This window comes from Salvelinus fontinalis, chromosome 6 (genome assembly GCF_029448725.1).
Source record: "Salvelinus fontinalis isolate EN_2023a chromosome 6, ASM2944872v1, whole genome shotgun sequence".
NCBI classification, from domain to species: Eukaryota; Metazoa; Chordata; class Actinopteri; order Salmoniformes; family Salmonidae; genus Salvelinus; species Salvelinus fontinalis.
In genome coordinates this window covers 74,082,066-74,104,565 of record NC_074670.1, presented here as the reverse complement: position 1 = coordinate 74,104,565, position 22,500 = coordinate 74,082,066, and the positions used below count along the sequence as shown (strand labels likewise).

General features: G+C 46.3%; 1 protein-coding gene across 5 annotated transcripts in view; it reads left to right on the top strand.

Annotated features, from left to right (window-relative positions):
* Window positions 1-22,500, top strand: part of LOC129858680 (rho guanine nucleotide exchange factor 9-like) — a 116,233-nt gene that overhangs the window by 73,051 nt on the left and 20,682 nt on the right. For 2 of the 5 annotated variants that reach the window (XM_055927981.1, XM_055927982.1), the window contains 7 exons: window positions 8,772-8,951; window positions 9,605-9,694; window positions 16,215-16,439; window positions 16,537-16,716; window positions 17,769-18,001; window positions 19,157-19,286; window positions 19,556-19,687. In XM_055927981.1, coding sequence (XP_055783956.1) covers window positions 8,772-8,951; window positions 9,605-9,694; window positions 16,215-16,439; window positions 16,537-16,716; window positions 17,769-18,001; window positions 19,157-19,286; window positions 19,556-19,687 — 1,170 coding nt within the window. The remainder of the gene's footprint in view (window positions 1-8,771; window positions 8,952-9,604; window positions 9,695-16,214; window positions 16,440-16,536; window positions 16,717-17,768; window positions 18,002-19,156; window positions 19,287-19,555; window positions 19,688-22,500) is intronic. The other 3 variants (XM_055927976.1, XM_055927979.1, XM_055927977.1) reach the window with 3 other exon arrangements.

Here is a 22,500-nt window from a genome sequence, read left to right as displayed (position 1 = left end):
GGCTGTCTCTCTACAGTAGGCAGATCCAGCTAGATACCCAGGTTTGGGAGCAAGAGGATGTTGTTGGCATAGAAATATAATTAATAGAACGGGCTTGGAACCTCTGACCCATCGTTGACTTAAATTAATCTATTCTATGGATTCTATTTCTATAGTTGTTGGTTGGACGTCAGATCTCCTGGCTGCATGGTACGCTGGTTTCCTTTGATCAACTAAAGGCAGCCCCTGCTGGGAAAGAAAGAGAGACAGAGAGAGGAAGACCGGGGGAAAAGAGAGAGAGAGAGAGGAATGGGAGAGAGATTGGTTATGCAATGTTTTTAATTTAGAGGAAAACACTGTGATGTATCAGGGAGGGGGAGAACTGATCTTGTTATCCTGGGGAGGGAATGGAGGGATGAAGAGAGGAATTAACAGGGACTGGTGTTAGTTCTGGCTGGATATATACCCACACATTAGAGGACTGTAGCTAAAGTGTTGTGATATCACATTAGAGGAATGTAGCTTCAGTGTTGTAATATCACATTAGAGGAATGTAGCTTCAGTGTTGTGATATCACATTAGAGGAATGTAGCTTCAGTGTTGTGATATCACATTAGAGGAATGTAGCTTCAGTGTTGTGATATCACATTAGAGGAATGTAGCTTCAGTGTTGTGATATCACATTAGAGGAATGTAGCTTCAGTGTTGTGATATCACATTAGAGGAATGTAGCTTCAGTGTTGTGATATCACATTAGAGGAATGTAGCTTCAGTGTTGTGATATCACATTAGAGGAATGTAGCTTCAGTGTTGTGATATCACATTAGAGGAATGTAGCTACAGTGTTGTGATATCACATTAGAGGAATGTAGCTTCAGTGTTGTGATATCACATTAGAGGAATGTAGCTTCAGTGTTGTGATATCACATTAGAGGAATGTAGCTTCAGTGTTGTGATATCACATTAGAGGAATGTAGCTTCAGTGTTGTGATATCACATTAGAGGAATGTAGCTTCAGTGTTGTGATATCACATTAGAGGAATGTTGTAAGCATAATGAATGGGGTGAAATATTCTAGTATCGTATCTATATAGAGAGTGGAGGTTTTATTATTAGTCAATGGGGTTGAATACTGTTGTAGAGGGACCATGGAGAGAGCATGTTATCCAGTAGGGGGGAGGGGAGCGAGGCTTACTCCCAATAGGAATGCTGTTTTTGGGGATCCTCGCCCTCGCAGGTGGGTCCCTTGGAGGTGGCTTGGCGGTGGATAGGATTCTGTGAAATATGGCATCTGCTTTGAATTGTCCAGTATGGATCCCTCTTGGCACCTGTGTAGGAATTCCCACCACATTGTTATCCAATCCCTTCAGATCTACTATCCAATCCCTTCAGATCTACTATCCAATCCCTTCAGATCTACTATCCAATCCCTTCAGATCTACAGTCCAATCTCTTCAGATCTACATCTACTATCCAATCCCTTCAGATCTACTATTCAATCCCTTCAGATCTACTATCCAATCTCTTCAGATCTACTATCCAATCCCTTCAGATCTACTATCCAATCCCTTCAGATCTACTATCCAATCCCTTCAGATCTACTATCCAATCCCTTCAGATCTACTATCCAATCCCTTCAGATCTACTATCCAGTCCCTTCAGATCTACTATCCAATCTCTTCAGATCTACTATCCAATCCCTTCAGATCTACTATCCAATCCCTTCAGATCTACTATCCAATCCCTTCAGATCTACTATCCAATCCCTTCAGATCTACTATCCAATCTCTTCAGATCTACTATCCAATCCCTTCAGATCTACTATCCAATCTCTTCAGATCTACTATCCAATCCCTTCAGATCTACTATCCAATCCCTTCAGATCTACTATCCAATCTCTTCAGAACTACTATCCAATCCCTTCAGATCTACTATCCAATCCCTTCAGATCTACTATCCAATCCCTTCAGATCTACTATCCAATCCCTTCAGATCTACTATCCAATCCCTTCAGATCTACAGTCCAATCCCTTCAGATCTACAATAGCGCCCAAGGGGTATGGGGGTAGGAGGTAGGAGGTATGGGGGTGAGATCTAGGAGGTATGGGGTAGGGGGTAGGAGGTAAGGGGTAGGGGGTAGGGGGTAGGAGGTTTGAGGTAGGGTGTAAGCGGTAGGGGGTAGGAGGTAGGGTGTAAGCGGTAGGGGGTAGGAGGTAGGGCGTAGGAGGTAGGAAGTATGAGGTAGGAGGTATGGGGTATGGGGTAGGAGGTAGGGGGTATGGGGGTCGGGGTAGAGCGTATGAGGTAGGGGGTATGGGGGTAGGGGTAGAGGGTAGGAGGTATGGGGGTAGGGCGTATGAGGTAGTGTAGTAGGTATGAGGTAGGGGGTAGGAGGTATGGGGGTATGGCGTATGAGGTAGGGGGTAGAGGGTATGGGGTAGGGGGTATGGGGGTTGGGCGTATGAGGTAGGGGGTAGGAGGTATGGGGGTAGGGCGTATGAGATAGGGTGTAGGAGGTTTGAGGTAGGGTGTAGGAGGTATGGGGGTAGAGGGTATGGGTTAGGGGGTATGGGGTAGAGGGTATGGGGTAGGGGGTAGGAGGTAGGATGTATGGGGGTAGGGCGTATGGGGTAGGGGATATGGGGGTAGGAGGTAGTGGTAGAGGGTAGGGGTATGGGGTAGAGGGTAGGGGTATGGGGTAGGAGGTAGGGGTAGGGGGTATGGGGTAGAGGGTATGGGGTAGAGGGTATGGGGGTAGGAGGTAGGAGGTATGGGGTAGGGCGTATGGGGTAGGGGTAGAGGGTAGAGTAGGGGGTAGAGGGTATGGGGTATGGGGTAGGGGTATGGGATAGGGGGTAGAGGGTATGGGGTAGGGGGTAGGAGGTAGGATGTATGGGGGTAGGGCGTATGGGGTAGGGGATATGGGGGTAGGAGGTAGTGGTAGAGGGTAGGGGTATGGGGTAGAGGGTAGGGGTATGGGGTAGGAGGTAGGGGTAGAGGGTAGGGGTATGGGGTAGAGGGTATGGGGTAGAGGGTATGGGGGTAGGAGGTAGGAGGTATGGGGTAGGGCGTATGGGGTAGGGGTAGAGGGTAGAGTAGGGGGTAGAGGGTATGGGGTAGGGGTATGGGGTAGGGGGTAGAGGGTAGAGGGTATGGGTTAGGGGGTATGGAGTAGAGGGTAGAGGGTATGGGGTAGAGGGTATGGGGTAGCGGGTATGTGGGTAGGAGGTATGAGGTAGTGGGTATGGAGGTCGGGGTTAATTTTTACCGTCTCTGCTGATGTCTTGAGGTTAGAGGTCAGGAGAGCCTTAGCTCCCTGTCACCCTACAGACTGATTGTGATTGGTCAATATTCTCTAGAGGCAACTAACATGTCTGCCGTAGAGTTATAATGCTTTTGGTTGAAACTGCAATGGAAACACATGTCAAATGGGAAAAACAGAACACCATGAACAGAAAAGCCAACACACTCCTGACTGAGTGCCATTGATTTTTCTGTTGTACTAAATTCTATATACAAGCCATAGGGCCATAACCATTCTAATGCTTTGTGGTTGAAAGCTGAATGAATGGCCAGACTCTCTATATGTGGCTCTAGCCAAATGGAACATGACCAGAGCCCTATTGGCCTATATAGGGTGCAGTTTGGAGGCAAACCATGGATCTATTATTAGAGTGTGTGACCTTTAACCTCCTGAGGTTTCTGATGTTTCCTAGAGTGTCCTTGTTTTGTCACCTCATCCATACTAGCCAGACATTATAATCCGGTTCCGTCCAGGTTCCATCCCTCCAGGCTCAGCTGTCTGTCGCTACCCATGATCCCTCTGCTATCTGCTCTTCTTTGATTGGCTCTTCTCCCTGAACTATCCCAGTAGTCCACGGGGAGGCGTGGCTGGAGGCACAGTTTAAAAGGCAAACTGCTGTTGAACTGTGTGTGTGTGTGTGTGTGTGTGTGTGTGTGCTTGTGTATGTGCATGTGTGCGTGCGTGCTTGTGTGTGTGCGTGTGCGTGTGCATGTGTGTGTGTGTGTGTGTGTGTGTGTGTGTGTGTGTGTGTGTGTGTGTGTGTGTGTGTGTGTGTGTGTGTGTGTGTGTGTGTGTGTGTGTGTGTGTGTGTGTGTGTGTGTGTGTTGTGAGAATTGGGATCTGTGCCTGCCTCAAGGTGACATGGAAACATTACTCAGAGTGATGGATAATGGTGGGTGGCGGAGGAGTGTTCAAGGGTTGGGTGGATAGTGGTGTGTGTGTGTGTGTGTGTGTGTGTGTGTGTGTGTGTGTGTGTGTGTGTGTGTGTGTGTGTGTGTGTGTGTGTGTGTGTGTGTGTGTGTGTGTGCGTGCGTGCGTGCGTGCGTGCGTGCGTGCGTGCGTGCGTGTGTGTGGTGGCTCCCATTCAGAACAGACTAATGATGTCATCTCAGTCTTCTCTGCTCCTTGAATAAGAAGAACACACACACACACACACACCACTATCCGCCCCCACAAACACACACCAGGGTTTCCGTTAGCCGCTAATAGCTGGGCTTTGGACAATAAAAAAAGACATAAAATTGCCACTGGCTAATTGTCCGGGAGAAGGAAATAAACTCCATTGCAAAATTAGGCTTTTTAGCATATTCACTGATGGAAATAGCAGTCGATAGAAATACATTTGACCAGTCATGCTTATCGGGCTATAGGTTCATTTGCATAATTTAATGGTATAACATTTGTGTGTGTGTATTTTCGTTAGTTGTTGTGTGGCCTATCTTACCCATACAGATACAGCGCTTATATTTGAGTGGAAAATCTGCCGAGTCAAACATGTGTTTTTATAAGCACAATCATTGCGTAAACAATTCTAAATGCAATCACGTGTTAAAATCAGTTTTGATTTTTATTTCTCAAGATGGCTTCCCATTCACTATTCAATTGGCAACAGTTGGCGCGTCACTACCTTGCAATGAGCTGGAGGCAGTATGCTTAATTGTTTGAAACGTGAATGTTTTACTTCATATTATGAGGCATGTTTTACCTTGCTTCAAAGTAGCCTATAGTCAAAATGATTTTATAAAGACCAAATGCCATTGAAAACAGTAGCCTATTTCTCTCATGTTCTATTGGTTTTCAAATCAACTTTCTTTCATTGTCCAGCAGCCAAACTTCAAGCCTAGTCCTCTTAGCAACCCATTCTAGTTGTTGATGATCCTTGTCCTCTTAGCAACCCATTCTAGTTGTTGATGATCCTTGGCCTCTAAGCAACCCATTCTAGTTGTTGATGATCCTTGTCCTCTTAGCAACCCATTCTAGTTGTTGATGATCCTTGTCCTCTTAGCAACCCATTCTAGTTGTTGATGATCCTTGCCCTCTTAGCAACCCATTCTAGTTGTTGATGATCCTTGTCCTCTTAGCAACCCATTCTAGTTGTCTATGATCCTTGTCCTCTTAGCAACCCATTCTAGTTGTTGATGATCCTTGTCCTCTTAGCAACCCATTCTAGTTGTTGATGATCCTTGTCCTCTTAGCAACCCATTCTAGTTGTTGATGATCCTTGTCCTCTTAGCAACCCATTCTAGTTGTTGATGATCCTTGCCCTCTTAGCAACCCATTCTAGTTGTTGATGATCCTTGTCCTCTTAGCAACCCATTCTAGTTGTTGATGATCCTTGTCCTCTTAGCAACCCATTCTAGTTGTTGATGATCCTTGTCCTCTTAGCAACCCATTCTAGTTGTTGATGATCCTTGTCCTCTTAGCAACCCATTCTAGTTGTTGATGATCCTTGTCCTCTTAGCAACCCATTCTAGTTGTTGATGATCCTTGTCCTCTTAGCAACCCATTCTAGTTGTTGATGATCCTTGTCCTCTTAGCAACCCATTCTAGTTGTTGCATCTTTAGATCTCCCTTCTTTCTAAACTTCTAACGGATATTTTCATCTCTGTCACATGAGACCACTAACATCTGTAACAGTATAACTTTAAACCGTCCCCTCGCCCCGACACGTGCGCGAACCAGGGACCTTCTGCACACATCAACAACAGTCACCCACGAAGCGTCGTTACCCATTGCTCCACAAAAGCCGCGGCCCTTGCAGAGCAAGGGGCAACACTACATCTAGGTTTCAGAGCAAGTGACGTAACTGATTGAAACGCTACTAAATGCATAAAAAATATATATGCATGTATCCTAGGCCTACTGGTTGTATGAATTTGGGATCAATCATCCCACAACTGTCCCAGAGTGTTTGGAATAGGCTATTTCCTTCTCGCACAGAACGACAAGCTGTAGTGGAGAGGGTCGAGAGTTTCAAGTTCCTTGGTGTCCACATCACCAACGAACTATCATGGTCCAAATATATCAAGACAGTCCCTCAGGAGATTGAAAAGATTTGTCATGGGTCCCCAGAACCTCAAAAGGTTCTACAGCTGCACTATCGAGAGCATCCTGACCGGTTGCATCACCACCTGGTATGGCAACTGCTCGGCATCTGACCGCAAGGCGCTATAGAGGGTAGTGCGAACGGCCCAGTACATCACTGGGGCCAAGCTTCCTGCCATCCAGGACCTATATAATAGGCGGTGTCAGAGGAAAGCCCATAAAATTGTCAGAGACTCCAGTAACCCAAGTTATAAACTGTTTTCTCTGCTACCGCACGGCAAGCGGTACCGGAGCGCCAAGGCAAGGACCAAAAGGCTCCTCAACAGCTTCTACCCCCAAGCCATAAGACTGCTGAACAATTAATAAAATCGCCACTGGACAATTTACATTTACATTGTACCTACCTCCTCCCCATATTGTTTTTATTTACTTTTTTGCTATTTTGTACACCAGTATTTCTACTTGCACATCATCATCTGTACATCTGTCACTCCAGTGTTAATTTGCCAAATTGTAATTACTTCGCTACTATGGCCTATTTATTGCCTTACTTCCTCACGCCATTTGCACACACTGTTTATAGATTTTTCTATTGTGTTATTGACTGTACATTTGTTTATGTGTAACTCTGTGTTGTTGTTTTTGTTGCACTGCTTTGCTTTATCTTGGCCAGGTCGCAGTTGTAAATGAGAACTTGGTCTCCACTGGCCTACCTGGTTAAATAAAGGTGAAATCAATCAAAATAAAAATAAAAATTGACCCCCGCCCCCTCCCTTTTGTACACTGCTGATATTCACTGTTTTTTATCTATGTATAGTCACTTCGCCCCCACCTACATGGACAGATTACCTCAACTAACCTGTACCCCTGCACACTGACTCAGTACCGGTGCCCCCTGTATATAACCTCATTATTGTTATTCTTGTTGTGTTACTTTTTATTATGACTTTTTATTTTAGCCTACTTGATAAATATTTTCTTAACTCTTCTTGAACAGTTTTTTAAGGGCTTGTAAGTAAGCATTTAATGGTAAAGTGTACACTTGTTGTACTCGGCGCATGTGACAAATAAAGTTTGATTTAATTTGACCAATAGAATAGGTAAACCTTTCTACTATGAGGGTTAGTAGATGTCAAGTAAACGTCTATTCCACGTTGGTTCAACGTCATTTCAATCAAATGACGTTGAAACGATGTTGATTCAACCAGTGTCCTGTGGGTAGTGATTTAGCTGTTCGTTACTCGTCTTGTTGTCTGAGGAAAAGTAAGTGTGGACAGTTATTGTAATATCTTCAAAGTACGCATCGGAATTCAGTAATAAGGACGCAAGCCATTGCATGTTCTGTTAAGATGACTTCCCATCTAAATGTGATTTCTGTCATTTTGAGCACCGTGGGTGAACTCTCTAATCAGGTTATGCACCCAATCCATATGGGTCAGGTACATTTCTAGAATGTCCAGTAAATTAAAATGCTGCCGGTCAAATGTCCGTACGCCACATTATCGTAATGGAACCGCTGAGACACACACACACACACACACACACACACACACACACACACACACACACACACACACACACACACACACACACACACACACACACACACACACACACACACACACACACACACACAAACAGTTAGCACACACACTGTAACACTTGTGCAGAGAGAGAGAGAGAGAGAGAGAGTCCGACAGAGAATCTGAGCAATCGTTGGTCCTTGATGTTTATATTACATTAACACTGTTGTAATTATTCTGTAATTTTATCATCAGTCAGTCACAGAGCCTGCGCTGACACTGGTGGGGTCACCTCCCTACCTTCTGTATTGTGTCTTGGGTGTTGTTGTGTTAGCGATGATGAGAGGCTAATGACTTTAGCTCTGGTTGCTGGTATTAACATGCATTACTCTGTGTGGGTTTGAAGTACAAGGGACTCACTCATATGCGATTAGATGGGGGTGTGAGCACGGAATTATGACTAAACTGACTAAATACCCCACACTTTCTTACAATAGTGATTTTTAGCGATTCATGCCTCAGCATGTTCTCTTTTCTGGTGAGCAGTGCCTCCCCAGGGTGGCTGACATGACATCGTTGCTAATGGTATTTCACTTGGCTGTAAGCTGCTAATAATTACCTAATAGCCTCGAACACAGAGGTTAATTCAATTTTGTCTCATTGCAGTTCAATAAAATGTAGCTTTATGATATTGTGTGTATGTTTGTGTCAGTGGAATTGAGAATAATCACTGTCTCTCTCTGTCTCTCTTCTCTCTGTCTCTCTCTCTCCTTGTCTGTCTGTCTGTCTGTCTGTCTGTCTGTCTGTCTGTCTGTCTGTCTGTCTGTCTGTCTGTCTGTCTGTCTGTCACACTCACTCTCACCTCCCCCCTCTCTCTTTCTCGCTCTCCCTCCCGCTCTTCCCTTGTTCCTTGTCTCCAGTTGATAAGTGGAGGATCTATTGTCAGCGCTGAGGCAGTATGGGACCATGTGACCATGGCCGACCGAGAGTTGGCGTTTAAGGCCGGTGATGTCATCAAGGTGCTGGACGCGTCCAATAAGGACTGGTGGTGGGGTCAGATTGACGAGGAGGAGGGGTGGTTCCCCGCCAGCTTCGTACGGGTGAGTCACCCCAGTTTCCTGAGTGCCCCGATTCACACTATAACCATGTAGGATCTTCATTTGAGCCAGTTTGCTACAGGAGGAAAATAATCCTGCAGCAACAGGAAATGTGAATTGTTATGTGGATTATAAATAATGGATATATAATTAAGGGATTGATACAGTTTTCGGGAAAATCATGTCTGAAAGTGTAAATGACAGGAAGTTTTACATTTAAGTTTTAAGTTCTCCTGCAACATGGTGATCAAATTAAGATCCTGCATCTGTAGGGAAAAGCCAAGCCAAGACAAGCTATACTGGGCTGGCCTGGTAACCCATCTACTTTAGTTGCTGGAACCCTGCTAAAAAGATCAGTATGATATCCAAGCCAGCACAGTACACTTCCTGTTAGCTTAATACATTACTTGGTAAAGGCTACACACACTACAGCTAAAGAGGATATACTCTAGTAAACACTTCCTACTTAACTGAGTAAAGGCTCCATACATTACTAAGTAAAGGCTTTCTCCAGGCTCCTTAATGGTCATCCCAACCCTGACAACTCCATGTCCAGGGGCTGAACCAATTTCTCCCCACCCCCCCAGCTCTCCATCCATTGAGTCGATCCAGGCATTGAGTGAACCGGTGTGTTTCTGTCATTCTTTCTCTCTAAGGTCGAACCCCACCCTCCTCAACCCCAAACAAAACAGGTTTTCTATATCAACCCCATAGCAACTGCTCGGTTCCAAAACACTACGTCTAAGGTGCGTTTCTCCAACATCATCAATCAACCATCCAGCCATACCCCCCCCCCCCCCACCCATCCCTCAGTCTGCCAACGCAACGTCTCCCAAACATTACCCAACCAATCAATCAACCATCCAGCCATACCCCCCCCCCACCAACCATCCCTCAGTCTGCCAACGCAACATCTCCCAAACATTACCCAGTCAATCAACCATCCAGCCATACCCCCCCCCCCCACCACCCACCGCTCAGTCTGCCAACGCAACGTCTCCCAAACATTACCCAATCAATCACCCATCCAGCCATACCCCCCCCCCACCACCCATCCCTCAGTCTGCCAACGCAACATCTCCCAAACATTACCCAATCAATCAATCATCCAGCCATACCCCCCCCCACCACCCATCCCTCAGTCTGCCAACGCAACGTCTCCCAAACATTACCCAGTCAATCAACCATCCAGCCATACCCCCCCCCCCCCACCACCCACCACCCACCGCTCAGTCTGCCAACGCAACATCTCCCAAACATTACCCAGTCAATCAACCATCCAGCCATACCCCCCCCCCACCACCCATCCCTCAGTCTGCCAACGCAACGTCTCCCAAACATTACCCAGTCAATCACCCATCCAGCCATACCCCCCCCCCACCACCCATCCCTCAGTCTGCCAACGCAACGTCTCCCAAACATTACCCAGTCAATCAACCATCCAGCCATACCCCCCCCCACCACCCATCCCTCAGTCTGCCAACGCAACGTCTCCCAAACATTACCCAGTCAATCAACCATCCAGCCATACCCCCCCCCACCACCCACCGCTCAGTCTGCCAACGCAACATCTCCCAAACATTACCCAGTCAATCAACCATCCAGCCATACCCCCCCCCACCACCCATCCCTCAGTCTGCCAACGCAACGTCTCCCAAACATTACCCAGTCAATCAACCATCCAGCCATACCCCCCCCCCACCACCCATCCCTCAGTCTGCCAACGCAACATCTCCCAAACATTACCCAGTCAATCAACCATCCAGCCATACCCCCCCCCACCACCCACCGCTCAGTCTGCCAACGCAACGTCTCCCAAACATTACCCAATCAATCAATCAACCATCCAGCCATACCCCACCACCCACCACCCATCCCTCAGTCTGCCAACGCAACGTCTCCCAAACATTACCCAACCAATCAATCAACCATCCAGCCATACCCCCCCCCCCCACCCACCGCTCAGTCTGCCAACGCAACATCTCCCAAACATTACCCAGTCAATCAACCATCCAGCCATACCCCCCCCCACCACCCACCGCTCAGTCTGTCAACGCAACGTCTCCCAAACATTACCCAGTCAATCAACCATCCAGCCATACCCCCCCCCACCACCCACCGCTCAGTCTGTCAACGCAACGTCTCCCAAACATTACCCAGTCAATCAACCATCCAGCCATACCCCCCCCCACCACCCACCGCTCAGTCTGCCAACGCAACGTCTCCCAAACATTACCCAGTCAATCAACCATCCAGCCATACCCCCCCCCACCACCCACCGCTCAGTCTGTCAACGCAACGTCTCCCAAACATTACCCAGTCAATCAACCATCCAGCCATACCCCCCCCACCACCACCCATCCCTCAGTCTGCCAACGCAACGTCTCCCAAACATTACCCAGTCAATCAACCATCCAGCCATACCCCCCCCCACCACCCACCGCTCAGTCTGTCAACGCAACGTCTCCCAAACATTACCCAGTCAATCAACCATCCAGCCATACCCCCCCCCCCACCACCCATCCCTCAGTCTGCCAACGCAACATCTCCCAAACATTACCCAACCAATCAATCAACCATCCAGCCATACCCCTCCCCACCACCCACCCATCCCTCAGTCTGCCAACGCAACGTCTCCCAAACATTACCCAATCAATCAATCAACCATCCAGCCATACCCCCCCCCACCACCCATCCCTCAGTCTGCCAACGCAACGTCTCCCAAACATTACCCAATCAATCAATCAACCATCCAGCCATACCCCCCCCCCACCACCCATCCCTCAGTCTGCCAACGCAACATCTCCCAAACATTACCCAGTCAATCAACCATCCAGCCATACCCCCCCCCACCACCCATCCCTCAGTCTGCCAACGCAACGTCTCCCAAACATTACCCAGTCAATCAACCATCCAGCCATACCCCCCCCCACCACCCACCGCTCAGTCTGTCAACGCAACGTCTCCCAAACATTACCCAGTCAATCAACCATCCAGCCATACCCCCCCCCACCACCCATCCCTCAGTCTGCCAACGCAACATCTCCCAAACATTACCCAGTCAATCAACCATCCAGCCATACCCCCCCCCACCACCCATCCCTCAGTCTGCCAACGCAACATCTCCCAAACATTACCCAACCAATCAACCATCCAGCCATACCCCCCCCCACCACCCATCCCTCAGTCTGCCAACGCAACATCTCCCAAACATTACCCAATCAATCAATCAACCATCCAGCCATACCCCCCCCCACCACCCATCCCTCAGTCTGCCAACGCAACATCTCCCAAACATTACCCAGTCAATCAACCATCCAGCCATACCCCCCCCCCCCACCCACCGCTCAGTCTGCCAACGCAACATCTCCCAAACATTACCCAACCAATCAACCATCCAGCCATACCCCCCCCCCCCACCCATCCCTCAGTCTGCCAACGCAACATCTCCCAAACATTACCCAACCAATCAATCAACCATCCAGCCATACCCCCCCCCACCACCCACCACCCACCGCTCAGTCTGCCAACGCAACATCTCCCAAACATTACCCAGTCAATCAACCATCCAGCCATACCCCCCCCCCCACCACCCACCCATCCCTCAGTCTGCCGACGCAACGTCTCCCAAACATTACCCAACCAATCAATCACCCATCCAGCCATACCCCCCCCCACCACCCACCCCTCAGTCTGTCAACGCAACGTCTCCCAAACATTACCCAGTCAATCAACCATCCAGCCATACCCCCCCCCACCACCCATCCCTCAGTCTGCCAACGCAACATCTCCCAAACATTACCCAGTCAATCAACCATCCAGCCATACCCCCCCCCACCACCCATCCCTCAGTCTGCCAACGCAACGTCTCCCAAACATTACCCAACCAATCAATCAACCATCCAGCCATACCCCCCCCCACCACCCATCCCTCAGTCTGCCAACGCAACGTCTCCCAAACATTGCCCAGTCAATCAACCAATGCACATCTAACGTTCCCATAACCTCCACAAAACCTCTGTACAGTACGTCATTCTATTGGTCAGTCAGAGAGAGACAGAGTACATGTACAGTTGAAGTCGGAAGTTTACATACACCTTAGCCAAATACATTTGAACTCAGTTTTTCACAATTCCTGACATTTAATCCATGTAAAAACTCCCTGTCTTAGGTCAGTTAGGATCACCACTTTATTTTGAGAATGTGAAATGTCAGAATAATAGTAGAGAGAATTATTTATTTCAGCTTTAATTTCTATCATCACATTCCCAGTGGGTCAGAAGTTTACATACATTCAATTAGTATTTGGTAGCATTGCCTTTAAATTGTTTAACTTGGGTCAAATGTTTCAGGTAGCCTTCCACAAGCTTCCCACAATAAGTTGGGTGAATTTTGGCCCATTCCTCTTGACAGATCTGGTGTAACTGAGTCAGGTTTGTAGGCCTCCTTGCTCGCACACGCTTTTTCAGTTCTGCCCAAACATTTTCTATAGGATTGAGGTCAAGGCTTTGTGATGGCCACTCCAATACCTTGACTTTGTTGTCCTTAAGCCATTTTGCCACAACTTTGGAAGTCTGCTTGGGGTCATTGTCCATTTGGAAGACCCATTTTGCGACCAAGCTTTAACTTCCTGACTCACTTCTTGAGATGTTGCTTCGATATATCCTCATAATTTTCCTTTCTCATGATGAAAGGAAAATTCATCATGATCTATTTTGTGAAGTGCACCAGTCCTTCCTGCAGCAAAGCACCCCCACAACATGATGCTAACACCCCTGTGCTTCACGGTTGGGATGGTGTTCTTCGGCTTGCAAGCCACCCCCTTTTTCCTCCGAACATAATGATGGTCATTATGGCCAAACAGTTCTATTTTTGTTTCATCAGACCAGAGGACATTTCTCCAAAAAGTACGTTCTTTGTCCCCATGTGCAGTTGCAAACCGTAGTCTGGCTTTTTTATGGAGGTTTTGGAGCAGTGGCTTCTTCCTTGCTGAGCGGCCTTTCAGGTTATGTCGATATAGGACTCGCTTTACTGTGGATATAGATACTTTTGTACCTGTTTCCTCCAGCATCTTCACAAGGTCCTTTGCTGTTGTTCTTGGATTGATTTGCACTTTTCGCGCCAAAGTACGTTCATCTCTAGGAGACAGAACGCGTCTCCTTCCTGAGCGGTATGACGGCTGTATGGTCCCATGGTGTTTATACTTGTGTACTATTGTTTGTACAGATGAACGTGGCACCTTCAGGCGTTTGGAAATTGCTCCCAAGGATGAACCAGACTTGTGGAGGTCTCCAAAAAAAACATTCTGAGGTCTTGGCTGATTTCTTTTGATTTTCCTATGATGTCAAGCAAAGAGACACTGAGTTTGAAGGTAGGCCTACCTCAGAAAAAAATTGGGGACCTCCACAAGTCTGGTTCATCCTTGGGAGCAATTTCCAAAAACATTGAAGGTACCACGTTCATCTGTACAAACAATAGTGAGCAAGTATAAACACCATGGGACCACACAGCCATCATACCACTCAGGAAAGAGACGTGTTCTGTCTCCTAGACAGTAACATACTTTGGTGGGAAAAGTGCAAATCAATCCCAGAACAACAGCAAAGGACCTTGTGAAGATGGTTTGCAAGCCGAAGAACACCATCCCAACCGTGAAGCACGGGGGTGGCAGCATCATGTTGTGGGGGAGATTTGCTGCAGGAGGGACTGGTGCACTTCACAAAATAGATGGCATCGTGAGGAAGGGAAATGATGTGGAAATATTGAAGCAACATCTCAAGACATCAGTCAGGAAGTTAAAGCTTGGTCGCAAATGGGTCTTCCAAATGGACAATGACCCCAAGCATACTTCCATAGTTGTTTCAAAATGGCTTAAGGACAACAAAGTCAAGGGATTGGAGTGGCCATCACAAAGCCCTGACCTCAATCCTATAGAAAATTTGTGGGCAGAACTGAAAAAGCGTGTGCGAGCAAGGAGGCCTACAAACCTGACTCAGTTACACCAGATCTGTCAAGAGGAATGGGCCAAAATTCACCCAACTTATTGTGGGAAGCTTGTGGAAGGCTATCCGAAACATTTGACCCAAGTTAAACAATTTAAAGGCAATGCTACCAAATACTAATTGAGTGTATGTAAACTTCTGACCCACTGGGAATGTGATGATAGAAATTAAAGCTGAAATAAATAATTCTCTCTTCTATTATTCTGACATTTCACATTCTTAAAATAAAGTGGTGATCCTAACTGACCTAAGACAGGGCATTTTTACTAGGATTAAATGTCAGGAATTGTGAAAAACTGAGTTCAAATGTATTTGGCTAAGGTGTATGTAAACTTCCGACTTCAACTGTAGATTGTCTGCTGAGGGGAGGACGGCTTATAATAATGGCTGGAACCGGGCTAATGGAATTATTTGATACCATTCCAGCCATTCCGCTCCAGCCGTTACCACAAGCCCGTCCTCCCCAACTAAGGTGCCACCAACCTCCTGTGATATGTATATCAGTCAGAAGATTGGGAATCATCAGAACACGATGGATCTATTGTAGATTACAGGCTTTAGTTTTTTTCTCTTTTCTATTTACTCTTTTTTTTTATTCACTATTTTTACTCTTTTTATAGTCTGTTTATAACTGAGTCTTCTCCTCCACGATGCTTCTCAAATAACACCCTTTTTGCCTATATAGTGCACTACTTTTTACCAGATTCCTATAGTCCCTGGTCGAAAGTAGTGCACTATAAAGGGAATAGGGTGCCATTTGGGAACACACTCTAGCACGGTAGCAGCAGTTGTCTCCAGCCGTCTCTCTGCTTGTTGTTGTGAAGCTGCATGGCATCGTGTGTTTGGCATTACAACCGTCGCCTCTTTGATGTTCAGTTGGCACACAGTGTTTCATCAGGTGTTGGCTTGGCTACCATACCAGGCATCTGATCCCCTACCTCTAACTGAGCGGAGTGTGTGTGTGTGTCCACAGCTCAAAGCTGGAACAAAGAGCACCTCTGACTCTCTCTCTCTCTCTCGCTCTCTCTCTCTCTCTCCCTCTTTGTATCTCTCTCTCTCTGACTCTCTCTCTCTCTCTCTCTCTCTCTCTCTCTCTCTGACTCTCTCTCTCTCTCTCTGTCAACTCTCCTCTGAGACCCAGAGCTGCCAGCTACAACCTGAAACTGGAACAAATGATTAAAAGATGTCTGGAAGAGGAAGCAATGTTTTCTGTGTTAAAGCCCTCTGATAGTAGTATGTAGTCACCATTTTATCTCCCATTCAGGAGTGTGTGTGTTGGTCTCCTCAGCTGTGGGTGAACCAGGAGGATGGGGGGGTGGAGCCTGCGGAGGGGACCAGTGAAGTGGCTAACGGTCACCTGGATCCGACCAATGACTGCTTGTGCCTGGGCTCGCCACTTCAGAACCGTGACCAGATGAGAGCCAACGTCATTAATGAGATCATGAGCACAGAGAGACACTACATCAAACACCTCAAGGACATCTGTGAGGTAAACACACACACTCAGACACACACACACACACTCAGACACACACAATCCTTTGCTCATCCCCATCCTATTGTATGTATAATTATCTTTCTTCCAGGGCTACCTGCGTCAGTGTAGGAAGAGGGTAGACATGTTTAACGATGACCAGCTGAGGGTGATCTTTGGGAACATCGAAGACATCTACCGTTTCCAGATGGGCTTCGTTAGAGACCTGGAGAAACAATACAACAACGAGGAACCACACCTGTCTGAGATAGGACCCTGCTTTCTAGAACATGTAAGTTACTACCTAGATAGAACCCTGCTTTCTAGAACATGTAAGTTACTACCTAGATAGGACCCTGCTTTCTAGAACATGTAAGTTACTACCTAGATAGGACCCTGCTTTCTAGAACATGTAAGTTACTACCTAGATAGAACCCTGCTTTCTAGAACATGTAAATTACTACCTAGATAGAACCCTGCTTTCTAGAACATGTAAATTACTACCTAGATAGAACCCTGCTTTCTAGAACATGTAAGTTACTACCTAGATAGAACCCTGCTTTCTAGAACATGTAAATTACTACCTAGATAGAACCCTGCTTTCTAGAACATGTAAATTACTACCTAGATAGAACCCTGCTTTCTAGAACATGTAAGTTACTACCTAGATAGAACCCTGCTTTCTAGAACATGTAAGTTACTACCTAGATAGAACCCTGCTTTCTAGAACATGTAAATTACTACCTAGATAGAACCCTGCTTTCTAGAACATGTAAATTACTACCTAGATAGAACCCTGCTTTCTAGAACATGTAAATTACTACCTAGATAGAACCCTGCTTTCTAGAACATGTAAATTACTACCTAGATAGAACCCTGCTTTCTAGAACATGTAAATTACTACCTAGATAGAACCCTGCTTTCTAGAACATGTAAATTACTACCTAGATAGAACCCTGCTTTCTAGAACATGTAAATTACTACCTAGATAGAACCCTGCTTTCTAGAACATGTAAATTACTACCTAGATAGAACCCTGCTTTCTAGAACATGTAAGTTACTACCTAGATAGAACCCTGCTTTCTAGAACATGTAAATTACTACCTAGATAGAACCCTGCTTTCTAGAACATGTAAATTACTACCTAGATAGAACCCTGCTTTCTAGAACATGTAAGTTACTACCTAGATAGAACCCTGCTTTCTAGAACATGTAAGTTATTAAACTCAACACCAAGATTGAAGCCTGCTGAACCACCATATGACTCACAATTCCTGCTGCAGGACTTATTGTCTCAAATCACAAATGAACCATTTCCTGATCTCCCCTTGTTTTGTCCCACAGCAAGACGGCTTCTGGATCTACTCTGAGTACTGTAACAACCACCTGGATGCGTGTATGGAGCTGTCCAAGCTGATGAGAGACGGGAGGTACCAGCACTTCTTCGAGGCCTGTCGTCTGCTTCAGCAGATGATCGACATCGCTATCGACGGCTTCCTCCTCACACCCGTACAGAAGATCTGCAAATACCCCCTGCAGCTGGCCGAGCTGCTCAAATACACCCCACAGGAACACAGGTAGGTTTACACACACACACACACACACACACACACACACACACACACACACACACACACACACACACACACACACACACACACACACACAAACACACACACACACACACACACACACAAACAGAGAGAGACACACACACACACACACACACACACACACATATAGTAGGTCATTCAGCTGTGTTTGTCTCATCCGGCTCCAGGTCATTCACAGATCAGACTCTCACAGCCAGACAGGGGCAGGGGCCAACACTCTTAATAACTCTCTCTGCCAGATATCTGTCTCTCTCTATGTCTCTCTCCCTGTCTCTCTCTCTGTCTGCCTCTCTGCCTGCCTCTCTGTCTATCTCTCTGTCTGTCTCTATTTCTGTCTGTCTCTCTCTGTCTCTCTGCCTGCCTCTCTGTCTATCTCTCTGTCTCTCTCCCTGTCTCTCTCTCTCTGTCTGCCTCTCTGCCTGCCTCTCTGTCTATCTCTCTGTCTGTCTCTATTTCTGTCTGTCTCTCTCTGTCTGTCTCTCTGTCTCTCTCTCTCCTTGTCTGTCTGTCTCTCTCTCTCCTTGTCTGTCTGTCTCTCTCTCTCCTTGTCTGTCTGTCTGTCTGTCTGTCTGTCTCTCTCTCTGTCTGTCTCTCTCCCTGTCAGTCTCTCTCTCTCTCTCTCTCTCTCCCCCTGTCAGTCTCTGTCTCTCTGTCTGTGTCAGGCTGTGAGGAGTGTGTGAAGAGGTGTAGTGAGTCTGGCAGATGGAGGATTGGGCTGCTTCCACAGATACAGACACATACACTTACTAACACACACATTGATGTGGCACAAACCTGTCGCAATAGCGGCTACTGTAAGGTGTGATTCATCCCGCTGTAATGACCTGCGTCCTGTCTCCATAGTGACTATTGCTACGTGGTGGCTGTAATGTGTGTTCTGTCTCCCTAGTGACTATTGCTACATGGCGGCTGTAATGTGTGTTCTGTCATCACAGTGACTATTGCTACATGGTAGCTGTAATGTGTGTTCTGTCTCCATAGTTTCTATTGCTACGTGGTGGCTGTAATGTGTGTTCTGTCTCCATAGTGACTATTGCTACGTGGTGGCTGTAATGTGTGTTCTGTCTCCATAGTGACTATTTCTACGTGGTGGCTGTAATGTGTGTTCTGTCTCCATAGTGACTATCGTTATGTGGCGGCGGCGCTGGCGGTGATGCGTAACGTCACTCAGCAGATCAACGAGAGGAAGAGGAGGCTGGAGAACATTGACAAGATTGCCCAATGGCAGGCCTCAGTCCTGGACTGGGAGGTACGTACTGTACACCACTCTGAACAAACCATCCCTCAATGGAGTGTGTGTGTGTGTGTGTGTGTGTGTGTGTGTGTGTGTGTGTGTGTGTGTGTGTGTGTGTGTGTGTGTGTGTGTGTGTGTGTGTGTGTGTGTGTGTGTGTGTGTGTGTGTGTGTGTGTGTGTGTGTGTGTGTGTGTGTGTGTGTGTGTGTGTGTGTGTGTTTAGAACAAGCGTCTTTAGGTCCTTGAATAATGCTAAATAAAGCCATGTAATATTATTGTCCCCAGGGTGATGACATCCTGGACCGGAGCTCAGAGTTGATCTATACAGGAGAAATGTCTTGGATCTACCAGCCCTATGGACGCAGTCAGCAACGGGTCTTCTTCCTCTTTGATCACCAGCTGGTCCTCTGTAAGAAGGTATGAAACCTCCCCTCTCTGTCCTGCTCCAAACCAGTTCTGGTATATGTAGAAGATATGAAACCTCCCCTCTCTGTCCTGCTCCAGACCAGTTCTGGTATATGTAGAAGATATGAAACCTCCCCTCTCTGTCCTGCTCCAAACCAGTTCTGGTATATGTGGAAGGTATGAAACCTCCCCTCTCTGTCCTGCTCCAAACCAGTTCTGGTATATGTAGAAGATATGAAACCTCCCCTCTCTGTCCTGCTCCAAACCAGCTCTGGTATATGTAGAAGATATGAAACCTCCCCTCTCTGTCCTGCTCCAAACCAGCTCTGGTATATGTAGAAGATATGAAACCTCCCCTCTCTGTCCTGCTCCAAACCAGTTCTGGTATATGTAGAAGATATGAAACCTCCCCTCTCTGTCCTGCTCCAAACCAGTTCTGGTATATGTAGAAGATATGAAACCTCCCCTCTCTGTCCTGCTCCAAACCAGTTCTGGTATATGTAGAAGATATGAAACCTCCCCTCTCTGTCCTGCTTCAAACCAGTTCTGGTATATGTGGAAGGTATGAAACCTCCCCTCTCTGTCCTGCTCCAAACCAGTTCTGGTATATGTAGAAGATATGAAACCTCCCCTCTCTGTCCTGCTCCAAACCAGTTCTGGTATATGTAGAAGATATGAAACCTCCCCTCTCTGTCCTGCTCCAAACCAGCTCTGGTATATGTAGAAGATATGAAACCTCCCCTCTCTGTCCTGCTCCAAACCAGTTCTGGTATATGTAGAAGATATGAAACCTCCCCTCTCTGTCCTGCTCCAAACCAGTTCTGGTATATGTGGAAGGTATGAAACCTCCCCTCTCTGTTCTGCTCCAAACCAGTTCTGGTATATGTAGAAGATATGAAACCTCCCCTCTCTGTCCTGCTCCAAACCAGTTCTGGTATATGTGGAAGGTATGAAACCTCCCCTCTCTGTCCTGCTCCAAACCAGTTCTGGTATATGTGGAAGGTATGAAACCTCCCCGCTCTGTCCTGCTCCAAACCAGTTCTGGTATATGTAGAAGATATGAAACCTCCCCTCTCTGTCCTGCTCCAAACCAGTTCTGGTATATGTAGAAGATATGAAACCTCCCCTCTCTGTCCTGCTCCAAACCAGTTCTGGTATATGTAGAAGATATGAAACCTCCCCTCTCTGTCCTGCTCCAAACCAGTTCTGGTATATGTAGAAGATATGAAACCTCCCCTCTCTGTCCTGCTCCAAACCAGTTCTGGTATATGTAGAAGATATGAAACCTCCCCTCTCTGTCCTGCTCCAAACCAGCTCTGGTATATGTAGAAGATATGAAACCTCCCCTCTCTGTCCTGCTCCAAACCAGCTCTGGTATATGTAGAAGATATGAAACCTCCCCTCTCTGTCCTGCTCCAAACCAGTTCTGGTATATGTGGAAGATATGAAACCTCCCCTCTCTGTCCTGCTCCAAACCAAGAAGAGAAACTCTCATTAGAATTACTGTTCTCAACACACATCTCCATGATATCACTGGGTAGGATCTACAGCGCATGGAATGATGGCCTGTGTCCTAACATGGCATGGCCATCCTACACACACACGCACGCACGCACGCATGCACACACACACACACACACACACACACACACACACACACACACACACACACACACACACACTGCTCGGCGATGTCTGCAGAACATGCTTAATTATGAATCCTTCGTCTTTGTTCTTGAGTTTCTTATTCACGATGTGTGTAATGGCTGCCCTCAGGGTAAGTTTCTGGCATGTTCCTCTCTCTCTTCCTTTCTTCCTTCCTTCCTCCTCTCATCCTCTATAATAAGGGCAGTATTGTTCCCATCTCCGTCTCATTGTGTTGAATGACCACTGGTATAAGAAGTCTATAATTCACAGCTATGCATATCTCTGTTGCTTAATGGTTTAGCTTGAGGTTTGTGAGCTAGTTTTTTTTTTTCAATTTAAAGTTTTATTAAGTTTTCAATCAACCAACCAAACACATTCCACATTCACAGATGTGACTTAAAAAAAAAAATAATAATAATAATAATAATAATAAAAAATTGTTTTATATATGTATGTATATATATATATACACACATATGTATATATATATATATACATACACACACACACACACACACACAAATAATAATTATAACAAAATTTAAATTATAGAACTTGCAGCAGTACTATCAAGGTTCTTATTAGCTATTTCCAGCCTTAGCTGAGATGACGAGCCAATAATTAGTTTTTAGATTTTACAGCACCTTACACAACACGCATCTGCTCATCTCCCTGATTCCCCCATTCACTCTGTCCAATTTGAAATATAGTTGAGTAGTGGAGACCAGAGTCTATCAAACTTGGGCTGTCTCTTGTGGAGGTCATAAGTGAGCTTTTCAAGAGGGAGAAAGTCAACAATCTGGTCAATCCACATTTTAAATGTAGGAGAAGTATTAGAGGCCCACAATAGAAGAATACATTTCTTAGCAAAGTATGTAATGGTCATGAGCAAATTTTCTCTGTCAGGATCAAGAACAAAGTCCTGCTGGGCATTAAGAAGATAGAGACACGGGGTCATATCAAACTGTACATCTAGTATTTTCTGTGCAGCAGTATGTATAGATTGCCAAAATCTGGCAATCTCTCTACAGCTCCAAAATACATGCATATAGGTTCCACTTTCAGAGGTACATCTATTACAGTTAGGAGAAATGTCTGTTTTCATTTTATGGAGTCTCAGGGGAGTGTAATAAAATTTGTACAAAAATTTGTAATTAGATTCTTTCATTTTTACATTA